General features: G+C 39.9%; 1 protein-coding gene across 2 annotated transcripts in view; it reads right to left on the reverse strand.

Annotated features, from left to right (window-relative positions):
- The window catches only part of CACHD1 (cache domain containing 1), a 224,106-nt gene that overhangs the window by 140,571 nt on the left and 59,087 nt on the right, over positions 1-24,448 (reverse strand). For both annotated transcript variants that reach the window (XM_019528449.1, XM_019528448.1), the window contains exon 2: positions 6,721-6,783. In XM_019528449.1, the coding sequence (XP_019383994.1) occupies positions 6,721-6,783 (63 nt within the window). The remainder of the gene's footprint in view (positions 1-6,720; positions 6,784-24,448) is intronic.

Genomic DNA, 24,448 nt, shown 5'->3' on the forward strand with positions numbered 1-24,448 from the left:
GGTCCCTTCCGACCCGACTTCTATGATTCTATGATTTTATCTGAAAGGAAAATGTTTTGCTTCATTTCATAGGTTTAATTTTATCCTTACACAAACTTACTTTTTTTTTGTAGAATGAAAATTTAAAAATAATTGTCCAAAATGTCAGAATGTTTCATGCTGAAAAATCTGAAATATTTTTTTTGTTTTGACAAATCTCCTGAAAATGTTGAAACAAAAAGTTCTGACTTTTCTCAATCTAATTTATCAGGTTGTTCAGGGCAGGGAGAGGACGAATTAAAAAAAAAGAGGATTTGTATTTGGATGGGGCAATGCAAATGCTTTACTACCCCCACTTCCAAACCGTGCAAGCAATACAAGCGGCCCAGCTCCTCTCTGCTATGCAAGCAGCACAGCCTCCTGCCTGGCTATGGGCACACAGCCTGGCTCTCCAACTGTCACACCACTTCCAGGTAGAGGCAAGAAGCAGGAGCTGGAGGACTGAGAAGCCTAGAGACCCTGGATGCCACAGCAGCAGGAGCCATGGAGGGGAGAGGTAGCTGAGCAGCAGCCTGGGCGCTGCATGTTAACCCCTTGGAGGGTGGATGGCAGGCTGCAGGCTTTATCCTAATCCACACAGTGGCACTTGTACTATGGAATAAGAGTGTCCAAACAGGAATAGGAGTAGAATAGCTGTTACACTTTTAATTCAAACCTTAACTATATTTCACTAACTTCTCTAAGAATTCTTCATGCAGACAAGATCATATATTAAACTAATTAAACAAATCTCAGTTAGAACTGTACCACCTTGGATTCTAGATTCTCATTCTCTTTAACTTCTTAAAATTTGAATATACCCACCTCTCTTGTCCTAAATCCACCTATCTGCCACACTGCCTATATAAATTGCTATACAAACCACCCATTTCAGAACTTCTTACCACCTTCTTTAGATTCAAACTTCATTTACAGGGATGTCACTCAGACTACATCCCTCAATTACTATGTATATACTTGGTCTGTTCTCAAAGAGGAAAAAGGTACAGACATCTCTATATTTTAAGAACACAAACGGTGCAAAGTTTAAAACTTAAACCACTCTTTGTGTGGCATGAAGAAAGCTGAGCATATTAATTGTTGGCCCTTAAGGACAACAGCTGTAGCTTTTCACTTTCTCAATTTGTTGGAAGTCATTATTTACTCAGTTCATTTTTTTAATAACAATTCAATGGCCTGCCAGAAAAATTCCCGGCTGACTTAAAACTGTAATTAATTGCCTTAGGGTATCACTCGGTAAGAAAATGTTAATGAATGACAAAAACTGAATGAGGGATAGAGGATTTAATTTGCTTACATTTTGTACGCATGTGTTCAAGATGATCCAGCTGGATGTATTGCTCGTGCTCCTAAAATTCCAGTTATACTCCTTGCGATTCATTAGACCTAAAAGATCTAGTTATTAACCAAATAGAAGTGCTTAATTTTTCTTCTATCCACTTCAATGCTGAGCTTTTAACACATAGTAATTCTTCTCTATTGGGTCTCATTTTTCATCTCTGACAGTTAAGAATTCATCACACTACCTGCAGTGTTTAGACATTTACTTATATCTGTTTAGAGTTAATGTGCACATCTGGGACCAGGGTATAAGTAAATGCCTATTTTTAAATTTTTTTTTAGTGAAGGCTTTAAAGAAGTTCCAGTTGAGATTCTGAATTTTTCCAAAAATGGGATTTACTTTCAAAAGCCATCTCATATGCATAACTTGTCCTGCATGCCTTTTTTGTTGTCTGCAAACCACCCAGAAATGGTTGTGAAAAATTATTACTCTACGTTTAATTTAAAGCCAGTAAACCTTTCTTTAAAAATGTCAAGACAGTTTAAGATCTAAATCTTAAAAGCTACATTGACAATTGCCCCATTTTGGTCATAGTGCACCATTGACCATGTTTGCATAGAAATAAGTCTCCTTACATTGGCTTTTACAATAAACCAAATTGTTTTTGTTACTCTAAAAACATGGTATATATTTTCAAAGTAACTAATTATTGTTAATTGCTTTCAAATTTTGGATGCTCAGCTTAAGACACCTTGTGGCTTGAATCTCAGAGGAATGAAAGCTGAGCAGCTTCTGAAAAAAAGGAGACCCTAATATGGTATCCTAATTTGGGTACCTAAAAACTTAGTGCAAAACAAAGCTACTTCTCTCTTTTTCATAATCTTGGTCTGTATAAAAATAAACTTTTTATTTATTTTAACGGGATGAAACGGCATCATCCAACTTTTCTGGATTTTGAACAGATGGTCACTTTCCTGTAATCATTCAGAAATGCCAAAAATAAATCACTCTGCTTCCACAGACACACTCTACAAAAGAAAAATGACCTATACACTGCATTTCATAAAACATTTCTATTCATGCTATTGTACCTCCAGCATATTAAAATACCCTAAATTTCAAAACACATTTATTTAACTTCACCTCTTTAACTGCATTATTCTGTTCCAACTTCCACATTATTTTACAAAAAATTACCTACCATCATTTGTACTTTGGAAGGATAAAGTTTTTCTTGCCTTCCCTCCCCCTCCTACCTTCAATGGGAGGAAAGCAAATGTTTCTAATTCTCCTCCCCCTCCAATTTTGGGCAACTTACACAACAAATTAATTCCATCGCCTTCAAGGAAAATGTTGGGGTAATATGATTGGCAGCATTCCTGATAATTCTAGACAATTAACGATGCAGACAGTTGCTGCTCCTCATTACATTAGGTTTAATATCATTACAAGAGATTTTTGTGCACAGTATAAATATCACTGAACTTTTCTATGTGCCCCCATAGACAAATATTTTCATTTTCTTGTACTATTATGGAACAGTAGCAAGAACTTTTGCATTCTGGATGCTTGCATAATATATGCGTACATGATAGGAATGGATGCAATTGAGCCAAGTACACTGCATTTCTAATTAAAAAAAAAAAAAGAAGACAATACACCTTGGTGCTTACAATACCACTGAGTTAACTACACTAGAAAATGTCCTTGGGTCTTGCTTGGGTATTATTTTGTTTCCTCCACAGTTTCCATGGTTTCTCTGGCAATGCTGCTGAGTAGTAGAGCAATTACATTTTAGACAGAGAAACAGTCAGGTGGCTTAGGATAGAAAATTTTAGTTTTACTTAGAACAAATGGATTTCCTAAGTTCTAATATTAACAAAAAGGGTTTTATTTTACCTTATTTTATTTACTTTACAATATGTTTCACCAAAGAAAAACAGGAAAATAAATCACAATTAGGGAACTAGGCAACAATGAGGTTTAGTTTAGACAAATGCATGATAATGTACGAGAAAAAAATCAGAAGTACTCAAACTTATAAGTGGGTTCTCAATTATCTGGAACCACTTCAGCTAAAACCCACCCTGCACTTAGCACATTATATAACGAGGAACAGCTCAAAGCTCTACATTCTGTACTCAAAAATTCATAAAAAAAATCAGCACTGATATTAGGGAAAAGATAATAGTACTTAAAATAATATAATGGCCTTCATGTCAAATGACAGCATATTCCCTATCCTCATTACTGAGCTCACTTCTGGTCCTTTCAACACAAAAAGGGTAAAGCCATAGCAGTCTAGTGAATATGAGGGACATTGTTAGAGGCATGAAAAGTCTTACGCACAATTTAGTTGAGGGCCAAAAATGGAGAGGTAGCTTTGGTGATATGCAAAGTGTATAGAATAATTACAAGTAGTAAAAAAGAAAGCCCGCCTATCATATTGATCCCATCTTACATTACAAGAACAGCTGTATTCTCCATTTACAGGAAGGGCAAACAAACATTCACCAACAAAAATGGAATTCTGTTTCTATAATATTCATTTAATTTTTGGAGCCAACTGCTATGAAATATTGTGGCAAAGAGATTAATATATTTCATGAAAAGATAGATGTTCATAATTGTTGATCAGGCTCGAACAAATACAATCTAACCCTTGAATGACAGAGGCTAGAAAAAATCCCTATAGAGCATATTGTATTATATAATATACATCTCTCTATTTTCAGTTGTAATAGTTTCAAGTTATATGAGACACTTTTCAAAGTGTGGGGGTTTTAATCTGAAAGTCAATTTGTAATCCTGAATCACTAATCATACTGGCATAAAAACTGTGCGCCAATATATTATCCCACCTTAAATTTTAGCTCAAGCATAGAAGAGGGTTCTTACAATTGAGTATTTTTAAAAGTGCCTAACAATTCTAGGATTATTCTTTTTATTTTGTCTTCTGCATAGCATCTCTACTCTCCTCAAGGAGGCATCAAGTGGGGTTCCTCAGGGGTCTGTCCTAAATCCAGTATTGTTTAATACAAGGGTTGTCAACTGGGGGTATGTGTAGCCCCGGGGGTACTTGAGAAGGCCCTAGGGGTTATGTGTGTGCAGGCAGAACGGAGCACCGCCACACACCATCCTGCGCTGCCGCACAGGCGCCACCCAGCCGGCAAGACGTGGGGGCCAGAGAAAGCTTGCATGCAGTGGCTGCTGCCGCCCTGCATTTAGCTGTGCACTCCCCCTCTCCCTGCTTAATGATTTGGATGATGGGGTTGGGCACACACTTGGCAAATTTTCAAATGATACCACATTGGGTGGAGTTGCAGATACTCTGGAGGTTAGGACTTAGATCCAGAATGCACTGAATAGGAGAAATGGTCAGCAATCAGTCAGATGAGATTCAACAAGGACAAGTGCAAAGTCCTGCATATGGGGACAGAATAACTGTATGCACAAATGCAGACTAGGACTGACTAGGCTGCAATAGTGCAGATAATGACCTGGGAGTTACAGCAGATCATAAACAGAACATGAGCAGTATGTTCTTGTTGAAAAGAAAGCCCAGAGCATACTGGGTAGTATTAACAGGACTGTCACTTGCAAATTAAGGGAAGTGATTCTGCAGCTCTATTTAGCGCTGGTGAGACTGGAGTACTGGTGAGACCTGGAGCACGGTGTCTAGTTTTGGGGCCCTCACTTCAAGGATGTGGACAGATTGGAAAGAGTTAGCACAGAGTAACAAAAATGAGTAGGGACCTGAAAAGCAAGTCTTATAAAGAAAGGCTGAAAGAACTGCAGTTATTTCATCTGGAGAGAAGATTGACGGGAGAACAGTCTTCCCATACCTGAAGGGCGATTATAGAGAAGATAGAGATCGGCTTTTCTCAGTGGCTGTAGGGGACAGCACTAGAAGCAATGGCCTCAAATTGAAGTAGAGGAAATTTAGGCTGGAGATTAGGAGGAACTTTCTGACTATGAGGATGGAACAGGCTATCTAGAGAAACTGGGGAATCTCCATCCTTGGAAATTCTCAAGAGCAGGATGAACAGACACTTGGCTAGGATGGTTCAGTCATGGTTGAACCTGCCTTGAGCTAGGCCTGGTCCCTTCCAATCCTACTTTCCTACAATCCTATGGTCCTACAATACCATAACCCTATCCTAAGCTAATGGATTGGCAGAGAAGAACTTGACAATTAATTTCAAAGCCAAACTTGCCCAGAGTTTACTGACTGTAGCCAGAATTTTAAGTGGCCCCATCTCTTTCACTTTTTCCTTTGGAGAGCAAATCATGGCCAATTGTTTTTTGTAGTTTAAAACTAATATTACCTGGAATATTATTTTACTTATCTGCATACCAAATGCAAATGAATAAGCTTATGCAATGTAGTCAAATGCTCCTGAAGGAGTACAACATTGGTTCAGACACCAAGTTAAAAATTACTTGCAAGCTTTGAAGGCAATTAATTCTTCATCTGGGAAAACTCTGTTCTGAGCCAGTTTTGTTTTTTACTAAACATAAAAACTAGTTTGATGGAGGTCATGTTACTTGCTGAAGGTCAAGTCAGTCAGTCAATGTCTTTAACTGGAATCAAAAGCCAGGTCTTCATAAGGCAATGCTTGTCACTAACAAAATCGAGCACATGCAGCATGAAGATGGACTTTAACAAATTAAAAGCACAGCTAGAAATTTAGTATTTTTAATTAATCTGATTCTTAATATAAACATACAGTAACTGTTTAATACCCCTTAATAGATTAAAAAAGCAATAACCAATGTTGTTTATTTCTAATTTTTACATTTATATTCAACTGAAGATTTGATGTTAGGGTTTTACCACAAACACATTTTCAAATATATTCTTTTAAAGAAATTGATTAGCATTTGAAAGCTGATATCAGCTGTAACCCAACTATATACTTGCACATAAAGTATATAAATTTTGGTGGAAATTAAACATGAAAACCCATACATTTGCAATGCTGTATACATAATGCCAATGTGTTGGTACCAGATCAGTCAACATGCACCTAAAGTAAAAATAATTTAAAAGGACACTGTCAATTTAAAAAAAAAATGCAGCATCAAGTACTGCACCCATCTCCAAGTACTGCCTATACCAGAAAAGATTTTTTTCTCGTTTCTGTGAAAAAACCCAAATAAAGAATAAATCAAACTTCTTTCCCATTCAGGGGAAAGGGAGACTGCCAAATAAACACAACAACTGAAATAGTCTCTATTTTCAGTAGTTGTTTCCTTAAGTGTTGCATGAAGGACTAGGGAGTAAGACTAATTCAGATAGGACTGAGATTTTAAAATTAACTGTGTCTCTTTAAAATGCTATTCAGGGAGCGGGATTGGCTAGGTAAGGGATTTTCTTGCATTCTGCTATTGCTTACCTGCTGAACTTCACTTTCTCCATTTGAGATTTTTTCTGTGTACACAAAGGAGTTGAATATCCGCTGTAATAAAATCAGAAATGGTGCATGAGAAACACTGAATACAACAGATGTTAATGCAGTTCTGAAAAATTAAAATCTGCAGATACAAAAATACTACATATTTTATTTTATGACAGGGAATTTTTTCTAGTTTAGTTTAAAAAACCTGTCAATTTCAGCTAAAGGGCACCAAGATTATGCAAGTAAAATACATGATTCTATAATTAAATTAACCAACGTTTATATACTAAAAAAAGAGATAAATCTAGGACGTTAGTTGCAGGGTATCTGCCATTTTATTCAACTATTTATTCATATAATTTTAAAAGTCTATGCTTCACATTTAAAATCTGTTGTCCTTGAACAAAAAAATTGTTTACTGATTCTAAACACTTGAATGTAATAAAGTTGTTTTAAAAATATTCCTTTTCCATGTTCTCCTCCATAGCCAGGTTTATATCTTATTTCTAATTCTCCAGTTGCACAGGTTTTACTGGTATGCAGCAGCTCCTGAATAGTGATTACCGATTAGAACATGGGTCTCTTTATTTGGAAACCAAGAGAAGAACTTGTTTCATATGCAGAAGCTACTGAAGCCTGCCAGACAAGAATTGGGGCTCAGGCTGAATGCCCACATGTCAGAAGATGCAAAATACAAATACAAATACACCTGCCTTCCCCTCTTAAAAGTCTCTCTCTTAGATTCATAGATGCTAGGGTCAGAACAGACCTTAGCAGATCATCAAGTCTGACCCCCTGCCCTGGGCAAGAAAGAGTGCTGGGGTCAGATGACCCCAGCCAAGTGCATGCCCAGCCTCCTCTCAAAGACCACCAAGGCATGGGAGAGCACCACCTCCCTTGGAAGCCCATTCCAGATCTTGACCACCCTTACCATGAAGAAGTTCTTCCTGATGTCTAACCTAAATCTGCTCTCTGCCAGTTTGTGACCATTCTTCCTAGTTACTCCAAGCGGGGTGGAGGGAAGAAAGCGAGCATGAGTACCTTCAGGATAATACCAAGTTATTTACAGCAGATACATGCTAGAAGGGATTCTTAGGAACACTGTCTTAAGATTCTGCCATTAAAGTAAAAAGAGAGCTGGGAACACCCTTTTCCACATGAGAGGGTTCATCTTTTTTCTGGGGATCCCTGGTGAGGCAGTTGTCCTTGGTAGTACAACTCTGACATTCAAGAGAGAACTGATAAACAGCCCCCATCACAGACAGCTTATTCCTGGGGTATCAAAATATCTCAGATGAGCAGAATTTTGCTGTTGCAATGGAACAGACTGCACTGACTAGTAGGTATTTACACAGTGTCCCTAGGCAGGATAGTCCCAACCTTACCTAGAAGAATCTCCACTTCAAACAGGAAGTTGAATACTGAACTATGCTACCCATATACTCACTAGGAACAAAGACTAAATCATTCTAGTAATGTACAGCTTCAGTGGTTTAGGTGTCTAGTGGTATTACCTCATTTTTATTTGGTTATGGGAACAGATTTCAGTTTTAATGTGAAAATTAATTAATAGTTTTCCAAGCCCTTTGTCTCGCCCCAACCCTTGGCTATCACAGCAAGAATTCCTGATATGCTGGATATATTACATCACGGAAAATTTAAGGCAGGTGAGAATATTGTTAGCAGCTCTCTCTCTCCTTTTAGCACTTTCACCCCAAAACATCCAACTTCAAAATGCATCACAGGACAAAAAAAGGCCAATCATCAGAGGTGCTAGAGAGGCACAGGGTGTTGGGGGCAGAACCCGTTTGAAATGGAAAGGGCCAGCATTTGGCAGTTAAATACATATAGCTTCAAGCTGTTAAGATGACAGAGAAGACTTCAAAAATAATTTGATTTTCAGGCAAAGAGTGTTTTTCTCAACCTATCTAGCAACATGCCTGCAAATGTTGAAGTCAAGTTATATATTTATAGCACTTTCTCTGGAAAAAAAGAAAACAAAACTATTACTGAGGGATTTTTCTACCCATTAAAGTGATTCACCTTGCAGGGTTACATAACTACTATGTAATATGTTAATGCCCCACAGTTTATATAGGACATTTCCCTTTTTTTAAAGGAACCTCTAGTAAAGCTATGGTACAACATACAGCCATTTACCTCTTCTTAGAGGCTATATCCAGGATTCCAATTGAAACTCTTGCTTACATCCCTTTCCCATAATTTTGTCCCTGGGAAGAAGAGGTACACAGCAGCCCGCACAATCTAAACAAGCGATGTACTAAGAACTACTGCCTCCGGAGACACTTTACCAATGCAGCCTGGCTGCAACACACAGGGAGGAGAAAGAGAACCACTAGGGCTGAAAGTGTTAAAATGCCAATGCACAAAAAGAAAAATAATAAAATAAAAACAGAGTGAAATCCTGATCCCACTGAAGTCAATGGGAGCTTGACCATGGACTACAAAGGAGCCAAGTTTTCATTCAGGGAGTGAATGGCACTTTCAACAGCACAGAGAGCAATACACAGCCATGCAGTAGTAAGTACTACTTGATCATACCTGGTACATGACAGAAGTATTCAGAGATACTCTTGTGAGCCTTTCACTTCAAGTTGGAGGCCTCCACACTCAACCCAATGTACTAGGGGTACACTGATAGAGATTTTGGGGGATGATACCAATAGTCTATATTTAAGGAGGCATATCAGCCAATACCGATCCAACATCCGATCAGCCCCAGCTGAATGCCCCACCTCTACCCAAGTGCCGGGAAAAGCCGGGGCTGTTGTGGGCAGTAGCGCAGGGCTGGGAGTTGAGCTCAGTGAAATTTGGGGTGGCTACAGCCTCCTCCAGCGTCTCCGGAGCCCGCTCTGGCCCAGCCCCCCGGCAAGAAAAGGCCTGCTCAGCGCCAGCTCCGTCACGCAGGGCAGCCCACTGCCCCGCAGATCTGGGGACACATGTCCCCCCGCCCTCCCAGGGTGCAAGCACCAGCAGGAGCTGCCCCCACTTCAGGAGTCACATCTCTGTCCCATGCCCCCCTACCTAGGCTGGACAGCGCCTGCCCCTGCCCCTTCCCTCACCCCAGGGGTGTTGATCTGCCCCAGCATACCTCTTCCCTCCCCCCTCCCCTTTCACCACACCAGAAGGCAGCTCTCCACGATGCCAGTTCTGCTCCGTGCTACACTGTGGCTGTATGCAGCATGGGCACTTATTGCCCAAATTATCGGCCCCATTGGGCCGATATGCAATATAGACAATTTTCTTTATATCGGTACCGATCTAAGATCAGACTGATGTATTGGTGGATCTCTACAATGTACAACATCAAATCAGACCCCCCAGTTTGGATCTTCCAAATTTTAGCAATAGAAGCCAGAATCACAGAAAGAAACTCAAAACTCAAATCAAAACAAGGGTGCAAGAAGACATTGTTCACAACTACATGAGTTTTCCTGGGAAGGGTTTCACCGATTTGATTTTAGTAAGACAATCTGCCAATATAACCAGCAGAGCCACTCTGGAAAATCCTGCAGTTTGTTCTGCTCAGCTTATGACCATCACTTTCCCCTATCCCTTTCCCTCCTGAGGACTTTTAGAATTAAGAGTTCAAATTTCTGAAATTCCTAAGCAGCATTTAGAAGGGCAGCAGTAAATCTCCTCAGTTTACAAGTCCCAGAGAGCCCAGAAGGATAAAAAGGCAAAATGCAACTACTCTTAGAAGCCTTACATGCAGACTTCCTCTTCTTTCCAGACCTCTGTTAAAGCTCTGCACAGGTACTTAATCTACAAACATAGGGGTGGGGGTGGGGGTTGTTGTTTGTTGCCTTTTAGATGAGAAGATAATTTAACATCAGAGGAAAAAAACATTAAAGGGTGTCATTTTGAAGCAAAGTGTTTAAAATGAGTTTTTCCCCCACATAGCATTTAATCTGTAGCCATCAAAAGACACAACAAGGAAATAGTCTGTTAGCTAGTGAGAATGAAGCTTTCTGTCTCTAATACAAAGCTGACCCTTCCCCTGTGTCTTTAAACACAGCTTTGTTTATGAACTTTCAAAATGAGAGAGTACATTACGAACAGTTACAAAAAAAGTCATTCTACTTGTAGCAATGTGTATTTGGCCACTGAAATAGAATGAATTTATTTTGGTTGATCCATTTTAGCCAAGTTCTTTATAACATTTTCAGGCATAGAATCTTCTAGTTTTTATTACAAAAATCTGGTAAAAAGTAAAACTCTATTAGCTAAATAGTTGTTTTCAGCAATGAATTCAAATAAATAATCCACATTAAATTAAGACTGCACCAACTGAAGAAAGGAGTAATAAAATCACTGAGCAAGCCACAAATCTGGTCCCTTGACCCTTCCCCCTCAGGCTACATATTAATTGCTCTTCCAGTACCCCAGCAATAGTCTTTTACTTGGATATCTGATTCTATGCGATATGCCTATATGGAATTTTCATCTAGATCAAAAAATATTCCCCTTTTCATACCAGGAAAATTTCAGTCCTTGCAAAAAAAAATCTAAGCAAATATTTTCAAATTATTTTCTACTTTTCTTATTTAACATATGTACAAAGTCAGTATCTCAGACTGTGCTATGCAATTTACATAATAGTAAATAAATGGCCTTGATTTCTCAAATCCAAACAAAGACTGAAAAGTAAATTTCAATTCCAGAAACTGGCAGAAATAGTTTAAATATTTAAAGAGAGCTCTGCTCAGTGTGGTTTACACAATGCATTAGCATCTGCACTTTATTCTCCCCACCCCTTGCTGTTTAATTGAGTCTGCTTAACAGATGGCAGTAGACTCCGAGCTCACTTGAACAGGAACAATTACACAAGTGTTTAATGAGATGGCCATTCAAGATTATTTGCCGTAACCCATCACTACTCACCCTAATAACACAGGAACAGAGGCACTGCCACAAATGAGGCTGGAGGGCCATCTACTCCAGTACTCTCTCTCCAGCAGTGGCCAGCAATTTGTTCCCCACTCACCATGAAGGTCTCATGCTAAACTGTAATCATTACAGAACATCTTAAACCCTGAAAGATGGGATTTTATCTGCCTTTCAAAACGTTGTTGGCATTAATTCTTGTAGCTCGATAGTCTTGTTTTCCATATAAAATCCAATTGTCTCTGAATCTTTCCCATTTGTGTGCAAAAGTGTGTTCTTGTCTCAGTTTTAGATTTGCAATCTTTCAATTTCAAACGGCCTTGTGCTTCTGTCGTATGGCCAGATGGGTAAGAGCTCCACATCTACCTGCTTTCCACTCTTCATTGTTTTATATATTTTACCATGTTCCTCCTTTAGCCATCTCCTTTTTAACGTAAACAATCCCAGCCATGCAAAATCTATACCTTCACCTCAATCTTCCTGTTCACACTTCTTCAGTCCACCTCTAATTCTACCCAGTCTTGACCAAAGGTTGTACGGATTTATTGGCAGTTATTATTTAAAAGTTACAACAGAACATTATTGGGTTGTTCTGTACAACTATGCATCACATACTTATTAGAGCAGGCAGAAAAGACTTAGTGCAATTACCTCCCACTGAAAAGTGATTTCAGCAATAACAAAAAATGTAAACAATCACAGAGATTCACAATTTTTCTACAGAACTCATTAAAATCAGGGTTCTTCTGTTTCATTCAAGCTTCTCAGTTTTGTTTTACAATTAGCAACATTTAGTTTACCTATTTGCCTATTATTTGTGTGTTCTTGACCGCAGGATTGGATGGTTTTTCATGAAACTTCTTAAAATCATTTTCATTTGGTTATGATTTTGATGGCAAAAATAAAGTCTTTAGGCAAAAAGAGTTTTGTATGAATTAAAACATTTCTAAAAGTTAAGACTGTACTTTTCCAAAAGTCCATATTCCAAAAACCGCTAGTTTGATTACATTAAAACTAACCAAACATAACTCTTCTATAGCATTTAGGAACAGCATTGGGGTTTTGTGAGGATCTCTCATTTTTCTAAATGGCTAACTCAGTGGCAGGTAGAACAGAGGTGAGCAATTATTTGGGCCTTTGGGCCACACAGGGAGTTTTGGGCTAGGTCAGAACCTCTCTCCTCCTCTGTCCCACCATGCAACAGCTTACCAAACCTCCCTATGTGCGAGGGGGCCACAGGCAGGCAGGGAGCTGGTGTGGGTACCGGCCAGCAGCAGCTTCAGTAGGGCTGCCACCAGCACCAACTCCAGGCCACCCTTCTAACCTGACTAGGGGCTGAAGCTGCTGCCCGGCTTTGGTGGCCCAGGCACCAAGGCGGCAGTGGCAGCCGAAGAGAAGCTGCTGCTGACCACCAGGGAAAAGCGGGACCTGGCAGTGGTTGCAGCCACCTCCCTCTTGTTGCTGCTGAGACCTTCTTGCTGCAGCCACGCAAAGCCTGCATCAGGCCTCCACCAGTGCCACTTCCAGGCTGCTCTGGGCCCCCACATCCAGCAGGAAGGAGCCGCAGGACAGCCCCACCCTGGGCTCCAGGCAGCCGCAGTGAGGGAGAGCCAGCCACGCCTGCTCCCAGGTCCCATTTTTTCCCTGGCACCTGACAGCAGTTTCTGTCCAGCCCTGGACTGAGCATATGGCCCCAGCCCATGGCGGGGAGTCAGGGTCCCTGCAGCACCCACTCCAGACCTGCTTGCTACAACCACAGTGAGGTGCAGCAGTGGTGGCCAGACGGAAGTTGCTGCTGGGAGTGGGGAAAAAAATGGGACCTGGCTGCAGGCACGGCCACCTCCCCCTTGCCCCTGCCGGGCTCTTCTCACTGTTGCTACCTGGATCCCATGCCAGGTTGCTCTGCTCCTCCTCCCTGTTACCATTGCCGCTTATCGTGGCTGGGTCCAGAGCAGGCTCTGCAGGGCCCCCACCCTGCCATGTGGTGCAGGCCAGGGCCATGTGCTTAGGGCCTGCCTGCACAGGTCCCAGCCAGTCTCCATGGGGCTGGGGCTGCCAGGAAATGGAGTCTGGCCACAGAGCTGTCCCAGCCCCACTGTGCGCCTGGGGGTGGCAGGATGTGCCATGGGCCTGACGGTGTGGGCCAGGCGGGACCTACCATGGGCCAGACAAAGTCCCTCCACAGGCTTTGACCCACAAACCATATTTTGCCCGTCCCTGCGCTAGAAGGACTAGGCCCTGCCTCTTGAACTGGGAGCTACTAAACGGATCACAGCCCAGGGTTGATGGGCTCTTAACCTAGCCCAGTGAGGAGACAGAAAGCTGTGTTCTAATGGTTTTGCCAGATGAAGGCTGGAGGTAATGAATGTGTGCATCACGGAGATCTGTTCCCCACCTGGAAGGAAGGGATAAAGTTTCCTGCCAAACAGAATGGGAAGTAGATTTTCTTTTTCTTTTTGGCCCCAATAGTACCCAATTCATATGAGCTTGGCAATAAGTCAAACAAAATCATGAGGCTTCATATATAGAAAATTTTAAGCTGAAGTAGTTTGGTTTCAAACTTGGGGAATGCCTCCAAACTGACTTTAGAATATAAACTAAAATGTAAGCTGACAGGTTGTTTCTTCAGCTCCATAAAATGAAAGTAAACCCAGCAGCACAGCATGTTGCAGTGAGAAAATACTTCAAACAATATATATCTATATCTATATATCTATCTATATAGATCTATATACATCTATAGATATAGACCTATATCTATCTATCTATATAATATGATTGCTAATATTGTATCACCAAGAAAAATACACACTTGAACTGTTAATCAGAGCAGCCAACCATATATGCCCATCAGTTTTGCTAACTACGATTAGAAATGGCAGATTAGAAATCAATCCAGCTTCCATATTCAATGGAATATTTTTTTCCTGAAGAGTTAATATATTTACTGCAAAGGACTGCCAGAAAAAAAATATTATTTGTAACATTTGCACAACATAAGGGATTGTAAATGAAGTACAGCTGATTTAACAGTTACATTACAAGGCATTTAAAAAAAAAATCTTCATTGTTCCTACAGGAAACTGGAAACAAAGCATTTACAAGATTATAAGTGATAACGGTTGTCTTAGACACAAAAGCAAAACACTTCACCAGCAAGCCACATCTCTAAACTAGATATTTCTGCAAACACTAGCCAGGTCCTGCTACCATTGATCTGCTACATTTGGAATAACAATGGAAGGCTGGAATAAACACTTGGATACTGGGAATAGCAATGGAGGGAACGCTAGCATAGAGAAGGGCTGCAAGTGGCTGCTGGCATTTTAATACCGTCTGTATGAGACAGAACCATTGGGTAGACAAATCCTGGAGACAATGTTCCAAATAACTTGGGAGAGCAGTATTCACTATGTTTTAGAAACCAAATGTGGGTAAAATCATTGGATATTTGTATACCTGCTTGCGCCGCAGTGCCAGGCGCTGTGGCGCGGGCATTTCTATAAATGGCGAAATGCATGTCAGCACTGAGAAAACGGCAGCAGCATGCTTTTGAACTAAAACACATCAAAGGTGTTTTTAGTTCAAAAGCACACCACCGGCATTTTCTGAGCGCTACGTGCATTTCACCATTTAAACAAATGTATGACGCAGCACCGGGCACGTCAGCTCACGTGCGGAGCACACTTGATTAACTGAGTCAGCTCCAACGCACCAGATCTCTGGCATGCTCCCGCTGGTTTCGAAGTGCCTACTTCCAGCCTTCATGAACTGCCACGAACAATCTTAGATTTGGCATATGTACACGAATTTCAGAAGCGGCCTCTTTTGCCGTATATCAGATGTTGATTACCACAAGATTAAATAAGCCCAATATTAGAAAGGTCAAATAATAAACAGAAATAGCAAAACTACCAAATACAAAACAGCATAAACTAAACAGTAGTGAGGTGCTTTTTAAAATTCAGCAGCAATAAAATATAGCCAGGTTCCTATTATGAAGGACAAGCACTCTAAAAAGCAGTAGGCAAATACAAACAATAAATCTGTTTTTTAAGGCTTGCAAAAATGGTTCAATTCAGTGGTGTATAGAGCTTATTTCTACAGTGCCTATTAGCCATACTATCTTGTATTTTAAGTCAAATTTCTAATGGGTACTTCTGAGAAGACAGGGGCAAACACAGTTCATGTCCCAAAGAACTTACAATATCTGCTTTAGATGCCTAAACAAATAGGAATAAGACCTGGGGCAGAGGAGAGGGGGAAATCGGGAAGACAGGAATGTGGGTTACTGTGATACAAATTTTACAGACACTTAATTCACACACATGTACTTGGTGGTAGTTCAGGCAGGGCTTCCTTTTTTAAATATATATATCCATATATAAATAGTTAAATAGGTACAAAAGTAATGCTTAAAAGTCTGTTTATGGAGTACCTGTGCTAAAACTTGCAGTAGTTTCAAAAGAGGCAAACTGGATTAATTCTGGATGAACTAAGTCTATGGGTACCCCATAGTACAAAGTCAGTGTTTTCAAATTTGTCCATCACTTCCATGTGCTCAGGGAGAGCAGGGCCTGACAGTAACAGAGGGGGGAAAGAGGCTGCAAATAGAAAAGGTTGCGGGGGCAGAGGATAAAGGGGTACCTGTGTGCTCCCCATATTTATTTTCCCCTTCTGTAGCAGCAGGAAGGAAATAAATTCAAGGCAAACCTCCAATAATTAGATTCTATACCTGGAAAAGTATAACAAATGTATCAATTTTCCATATATAGAATCTAATCATTGGAGTTTTGCCATATATTCAGATTCATCTTATATTTGAGTAAATATGGTATTCCCCTTGACATTAATAGGACTATTTTTGTGTTTAAAATTGCACACATGCTTCCATATTGTGCTGGGAAGAAAGGAAAGTAGTCAAAAATCTAGTTCTGAAATTATGAGAGATAAAGGCACACAGTTGTGAAAAGATTTGCCATCTTTGCTTGAATCTTTACTGCTGATTCAACTATTTTCAGGGTAGCTAGATTAAGCTGGTCTATAAAACAGCTATGTTATCTGAAACAGAAAAGACAATCCTCATTTTACTGGCAGTAATGAGGACAGTCATGACCCGTTCTGACTCTCCATCAGAAGACTTCTTGGGTGAAATCTTGACTTTCACTAAAGTCAATAGAAATTTTACCTTTCACCTCATATGGGGACAATACTACACCTTCTGCCTCTTAGCCAATGATTGTATATAATTCAGAGGGAATTTCATGAATTAGGTCTCCGACTTATTTTTCAGTCTGAGTAGTTACCCTGCTTCAGTCAGACATAAGTATGTATGGGATTAAGATGGTAAGAAAACAGTCTTCTTGCTGTGGGGAGTCAGTGGTGAGAGAGAGGAGAGAAGCTAAGCAAATTGCTGAGAAGTAGCCCCACTGCTTCCTGCAAACAGCAAGTCTTCACAACAGTTCTTAGGGAAAAAAAATATTCCAGGAGGGCAGGCCAGAAATCCTGCTCTCCTTGCCTCTCAGGAAACTATACTAGAGTAGTTGAGACTTGTTATCTTGCTGTGAATCCTGATGCCTGAATTTGAGCCCCTCTGACTGTGTGTCAAAGGACACCACCCAGCTGTAAATGTTCCTTCAAATTGGCAACTCAAAGGTGGCCATATGCGATGCTAGCTATATCCCCACCTTGCAAGTAGCTGATTACAAAAACCAGCATGTCTTAACCACATTAGTCCAGCATACTAGGACAGGCTTGGGACATATTCAACTTCTTAATTTTTTTGGATCTAATTTCGCAGCTCATTCTCTGAATTGTCCATCTGAGCCTATCAAATTAGCTTTGGCCATCCCTGTAAGAAAACTGCTACCGTCCTGGTTGCAAGGAGAGATTTGTAGGCCTTCCATGTACCATTATTCACTGCCCAGTCAGGTTCAAATTCCCTGCTGATCAGACCATCCATTTGGACAGGTCATCCAACATGACATTTAGCTGTTGAGAGAGACAGATCTTGAAGTCCAGAGCTGTGCTGGAGCCACGAACCAAGCATATAGTTTCTGCCAATGAAGTTCTGAACTGACCAAAACCCTGTTGTTTTAAAATAAATAAGTATGGCACTGCTATTCTTTGGCACGAGGCCTGAAAAAGGCAAATTTGTAAAAAAAAAAAATATATATATATATATATTAATTAAATTGTGTCTGGTCCCATTAAAGAAAAGTTTATTTTCAGACCAGACTGTAGTTAAATAAACTTTACAAATTAGGGTTCAGTTATGACACTTGAATTTCAGTTTGAAATCGTATTCTTCTTCACTAACCTCCTTAGTCCATGTTGTTTCATTGTTGCTTGGCTTTACACAGACACTGCCTTTTACTCCTGGAGATGCTACACTTCAACAATAGGTGAAACGGTTATATTATCTCTCACCCAACTGGAAGGAATGTTATCATGAAAAACAAGACTAAAAACCATGACAGCTTGCTCATTCGAGAGGCTAACACTATATAAAAGTTCTGGATTTGTTGTGGTTAAAAAGTAACAGTATTTGCATGCTAGTTAAAGACAATCAAAGCGTGTTTCTATAAACCTGTGGTTCTCAAATGGGGCGTTACAAGAACCTACCCAGGGTACTTCGATGGCCACTACCGCTGCGCCACTGCAGGACAAAATTGCCCAACATATCCTAGAGGCAGCCTGTCTGACTACGTAACATTATGCACGCAGGCAGGCATGACACTGCTGCTTCAGTCACTCCTCGCTTCTGGCCATGAGCTGAACCTAGAAGAGCTAAAACAGAAGTGGCGTGCCTGCCTACATAATGTAATACAGTCAGACGTGCTGCCTGTGCTGTGTCTCCCTCTCAGTTGGGCTCCATGTGCTCCTGAAAACAAGGTGCATAGGGCAATTTCTCCCTGCAGTGGCAGCAGCCTGGAGACAGATGCTGCTGCCACGAGGCAGAACTACCCTGCACGCCTGTGTTCAGAAGGCACGTTGGAGCCAAACTGTGAAGAGCTGCAGCAGAAGCAGCTCCTTGTCTACATAATGTAATACAGGCAGGAGCACCTTTCTGCTATAGCTGTTTCACAGCTTGGCTCTGACGTGCTGCCTGAAAACAGGGATGCACAGGACAGTTCCATCTGCCTCCTGTGCCTGCTTCCAGGAGACACCATGAAGTGTCAGACTGGAAAGGGCTACAGCACGAGCATGTGTTCCTGCCACAGCTGCTTCCTGATCTAGCTCTGCAGGAAATGTGCGGCGCAGATCCACCTGGCTACAGCAGCAATGGGGCGAGTGTAATATAACATAAGGATCTAATAAATTAATAACTAATTGACCATTAACAATAGAATGATGTTAATAACATTAATAACCTATTTATATTTGATCTTTAAATGGGGTGCTGCAAATTTTAAAAGTTGTGGAGGAGTGTCTGGAGTCTAAAAAGGTTGCTATAAATGCATATAATTTAGAATTCCTTGACTTTCAAAATGCTTTTAAGTGTAACTACTGCATCAGCAGGTTTTTAGCATGCAGAGCTGATACTTATTTCCACCCTTAATTGTGGATTAGTGAAGGTTACCCGTGTTTAATATAATGACCATTTGTCTTTGATATTTATAAATGCATGATCACCGTAGTGTCTGAGCATAATACAGGCTGTTTATAAGTGATCAGAGGGTAATGGTAGTCACCTATCCAACAATCTGGCCACATTCTGAGAAAGGTTAGAAGAGATGCTACCAGCTATACTATGCTACTTACATGAAATCATCAGCTGATCATGACTAGTTACCAAACTTCTGAGTATTGTTGATGCTTTATAAACTATTCTTGTAAGAGTGGAATAAACCATTTAGAATAATCAGCCTTTGCAAACCATACGGTACATCCTTAGGCTTGTAAACTATGGGCATAAGGTTGAAAAGGTCCTCCCAGGCCACCTATCTTGGTCCCTTGCTTTTGCAAGCAATCATGTTTTCCAAAAAGATCCAGAAGACTGGTCCATTCTAGCCACAAAGCACCCTATAAACAAACAGCATTACTACTTCCCACAGGTAAAGAGCACAGGAGAAAACGGGAGTGGCCAGAAATTAGTTAGATTAAAATATGTTCAAATGATCCTAGAAGAGGATCGTGCCCCACATAATAGAGGAGGATTAAAAGTTAAGACTCACAGTGGGTCCTACTAGCATCAAAATTTAGGTTCATCCTGATCTCCAGTGGGAGAAAACTCTATGAACAGGTTTTATAATCTGCCCAACATAATTATGATGCAGGATATACCGGGATATAAAAGGACAACTCTTTGTTTCAAATGTTATATTCAGAACCACAAAGCAGTAATTAGTTAGGACACAGTGAAAGCAAACACTCAATCTAGAGTATGATATTTCTAGCTACATCCTCTTGGAAAACAGCAGGCAGTTGCAGTAAGAAAAAAGTAAACTGAAAACTGCCAAAAATGCAATCAATGCACTGAAGATTTGTTCTTTTTTTTTTTTTTTTAAGAGGGCAAGAGAGGTGGGGAGAAAAGAAAAGAAAAAGAAAATTAGTTCCACATGCTAAAACATTTCAACATTTACCCAATGTAATTCGACTCAAGTTATACTCATGACAATGTGCACGGGCCTATTTCAGAAAAGGAAAGTTATGTTACCTAACCTTAAAATGCAAAACAGATGGTGGAAATAAACCCCATCTACTCATTAGGATTTTTTTCCACCTTACTTTCCCCCTGTTCAAGTCTACAAAATTTCAGTTCTAAAGTATGCACTGGATTTCTTCATGTTTATAGTACACTTAAAATGGATTCGTTTTCTTTAGGGTGCTTTGCTAGGTTCTACTGCATCTAGTTATATCACATCAAATACAGGCAACTTTCATCTGAAATCTGAGTTTTGGGCATGGGCTATTCTATTCTGAATGCTAAAAACACAAAATTTAATCTCTATTTTCTTCCATTTCCCAGGGTTATATTGGAAGTTTCTAATCATTTTATAACTTGATGGTCCAGAATCCACAGTGCAATCGTTACCTTATAGCTAAAATCAGGCCGGTAGCAATCAAAAAACATTCTAGTTATCACTTTCCTTGAGAGTCTCGAAAAAGACGAAGGCCTGACTGAAGTGCTAAGAATAAATTATACTTTTTCATCTAGAGATGATGTTCCTTCAGGAGTTGAGTCACTTTGGCAGAGCAATATAAAAAGTATGCACTGTTACTTGTGCATTCTAAGATTCAATAGATCAGTTACTGAATTCAAGTGCATTTTGTTAAATTTTCTATGAAATAAAAAATAAATAAATGACTATAAATACATCAGTGCTTCTCTGCATTTACTTTGTTTTGATTTCTTGTAGCAAGGTTCAAAAGCAAGGCCCAAGCAGACGGTGAAATCTTAAACCCATTTGAGTTTTTCCAAGTTTATCCTCTCTCAGGAACCAATCATCTTAATGCCCCAGAATAGAGAAGCTCTTTTCCCTTCCATCCCCCATTCTAAAGAGAACCTGCTCTTAAAGCACTTATCTGGACTGGAATATTAGTTGGTAAATTAGGTTGGTTTTCACATAAGGGAATATTCTATTACAGTAGGAGATTTCTGGGTTGTGTTGCTTTTTAAAGGTAACTGCAAAGATGATTAGCTGGAAGAGGGGGAAAAAAGTGGGATCCCATACAGAAAATTGATACCTCCAACCGTGTACACTTCTTGCATGTCAGAAGAGCTTGATTTCCTTTGTGGTATGGCTGCTATGCTGCTCTACTTCAGTCATGAGGTAACACTCAGCAAATAGGGCAATTGAAGATATCATTTAATAAAACAATTCCATCTAGGCCTGCAGAGCTTTACTCTGAAGCCAAGAAACCCAAGATGCTTGATGTTGAGACCCAATCTGTTCAGCACAATCAAGAGTAGAAGCCATTAAATTTCCAGCTAGCTGCCTGTAGTCCATAAATACTAAAACTAAGTGACATTTTAAGTAAAAATGTACTTGAAGTAGAGAAAAATAAATGACAAGCTTAAACATAGGAATTTATAAATCATAAATCACTATCTTCAACTTCTGTCTGTAAAATGAATGGGATGATGATAATGTAATTACATAAGTGATCTCCTTAAAATTCTGAGTATATCATTTTTCAGGATCTCACAGCTAGAACCAGCATCATACATAACAAATACCATAGTAACAGGCTTCTCTTATAACCATTATACAGAAACACTTGTAATAATTTTTAACAATAACTGTCAAACCACTTTGACTTAAAGCTGATAATTCAGTATTTAAAAGTATACAATACAATTTGCTTTTTATTTTTACAAACAATAACCAATAACATTATTTTCAAATGGAATAAGAAAAAGAGTAACAACTTAGAGAAAGCACCAAAGTTCATCACTCTCAGAAAAAGTGTAAGAACTGTTAAAAGATATGCCCAGTAAAGTGCCTCATCGATACTGCCTTCTTTAGCTATAACCCTCTGCCAACCAGTGTCTTTGAAGAATTTAGGAATTCTGCAATAACTAATTAAAACTAGAAATAAATGTCATATACAGTCAGATAAAAAGTCAGACTAAGACAATGAAAAATGAAACCTTTCTGTTAACTGATTATTGCCTTCAAAACAGGACTTCACTTAAAATCGTTTTTCAAATACAAGTATCTCCTTTCAAACGGATCCTGTGCAACAGTCAAGCATCCAGTGTGAAAAGAAGGGTTGATTCCAATTATCTGGAAAACTGGATTCTATGCCTGGCCCTGAGAGTGCAAGCATGCGATTTCCCAGCCATAAAATGCGGTTTGCATCCAATGTTAAAAAGTGTTTTGAGATGTTTGTGATTTGCATCCAATGTTAGAAAGTGTTTTGAGATGTTTCCATGAACAATTTTGTCTGTTGTAAAATAGCAAGAATTCTCACTGAAATCCAACCCTCAATTTCTTGGATCTAGATTTGCTAATTTCCACTTCTCTTTCTTTGACATGGCTTGTTCTGGCAGTCCTATTCACAAAGATGATGTTCCAGAAAAATCCAGAAGATGCATTAAAATATCTGCCAGTCCTTGGTTTATCTTTCTGAACTATGGCAAAAAAAAAAAAAAGGAAGGAAATCACTGACTACCTTATATACTAGAAATATGCCCTCCCTGCAAAAATGAAGAGTCTCAAAAATTATGTCCATGCCAATCTACTTCATTGGGGCTCAAATATAATTAGGAAAGTAAAAAACTGTACTGGAATGGAAAGAACGCGTCTTTGCCTTAACATATTGGCTGCCTGGAAGTGGGATGAATGTTCTGCTCAAGGCAGAAGGAGCCAAAACAGAAGAAGAGGAGTAAGCTCAGCTGCACTGCTAACATGCTCCTTCTGGTCTACAGGAGCCTGGTCCTGTTCCCTGCTCACTTGGTTCTGCTTCCTTTGTGGTAGGTTGTAGCCCTGTCACTAGCACTACCCCTCCGTCCCATACCCAGGTAATAGTAGTTCCTAGCAGGGAAAAAGGAAAAGAACTGGTTATGTTCTTCATTTGGAACAGTCATCACTTGGCCCTTTTAACTGGGTCCATTTCAAAGATTGGTCTGGTCAGATACAAGGCTGCTAGCTGGTCAAAGACGACTACCATTTAAAACTGCTGGAAGATTAACTTAAAGGGATTTACCTGCACAGAGTTTAATTTTCAGTGCCACTTTCAAAAATAAAAAATGAGCTAACAGTGCAGATCAGAGGTTCTTAAACTGTGGCCCATGAGCTCCATTCAGGTGGTCTGCAGAACCATCGTACCCGTACTTGTAAGGTAAGACTCCTGATATTAAAATATGAGCTGTGTGCTTTGATTTGTAGAACAAAAAAAAGTTTAAGTGGTCCACAAAGACCCTCACAGCAATTTTCAAGTGGTCCATGAAAAAAAAGTTTGAGAACCACTGGTGTAGACTATCTGCTGTTTTCCATGTTCTGTAAGAAACAGCCTCTAGCATGACATAGGTGCTAATGAAAATAGGAAAATTACTATGATCCAGGACTGAAATCATCTTCTTCTACTCTTTAGTTCCAAGGAGGAAGATGAAATCACTGCAGCAAGTAAGCAAGCTAACAGATTATTTATCAACAAGCTACAGGAAGCATTTCCCACCCCCCAACTCACTCATCCTCTCTTAAGTCAGCAACACTGCCCACCATTAGCAGACACAGAACAGCAGAAAAAATGTTGTACCCTGAACTAAAAAATGCAGTGCAGCAGCAACAATGCTCTCGACTCAAAAAAGAAAGAAAATTACTCCTCTTAGAACAGTAAACCAGGGACATTTAAGGAAGGTTATTTTCTGTCCCTAAGAAAAAAACAGTGCTTGTGTTCTCTCCAGAACAAACTGCTCTGTAACTCCCCAAAGAACGTGCCTCAATCCCAAAGTGAAAGGCCTCCCCCTTATTGGAAACCGATAGGTTAGTCTCCACAACTGTTTCATCCTTGTCCTCTAAAAGAGTTAAAAGTCTGGTATTGAGTTCCAGCCCCATGCAAAAACTAAACTTGCTTAGAATAATCAATGAAAGTCGACCAATTATCATTTTTTCCTGTGTGCGTGCCTTGTTTTTTTAGAACCCAGAGTAGTACAACCTACAAACGGCAAATGTAATCATTTGGAAAGAAAAGGATCATTAAATATGGGCGGGGGGAAGAGGAAGAGTCTAATGAACTCAGCTCTTGCAACATTTCACAGCAACGCATGGATGGGGCGAGTATTCTTTCACCTGTTAAAAGAAAAAAGTGAGAACCATAGAAAGACAAGTCCCAGTCATTCCTTCAGGGGGGGGGGGCTGCTCTAGTG

The sequence above is a fragment of the Gavialis gangeticus genome, unplaced genomic scaffold (genome assembly GCF_001723915.1).
Source record: "Gavialis gangeticus isolate Ggan-Ray unplaced genomic scaffold, GavGan_comp1, whole genome shotgun sequence".
Taxonomy (NCBI): Eukaryota; Metazoa; Chordata; order Crocodylia; family Gavialidae; genus Gavialis; species Gavialis gangeticus.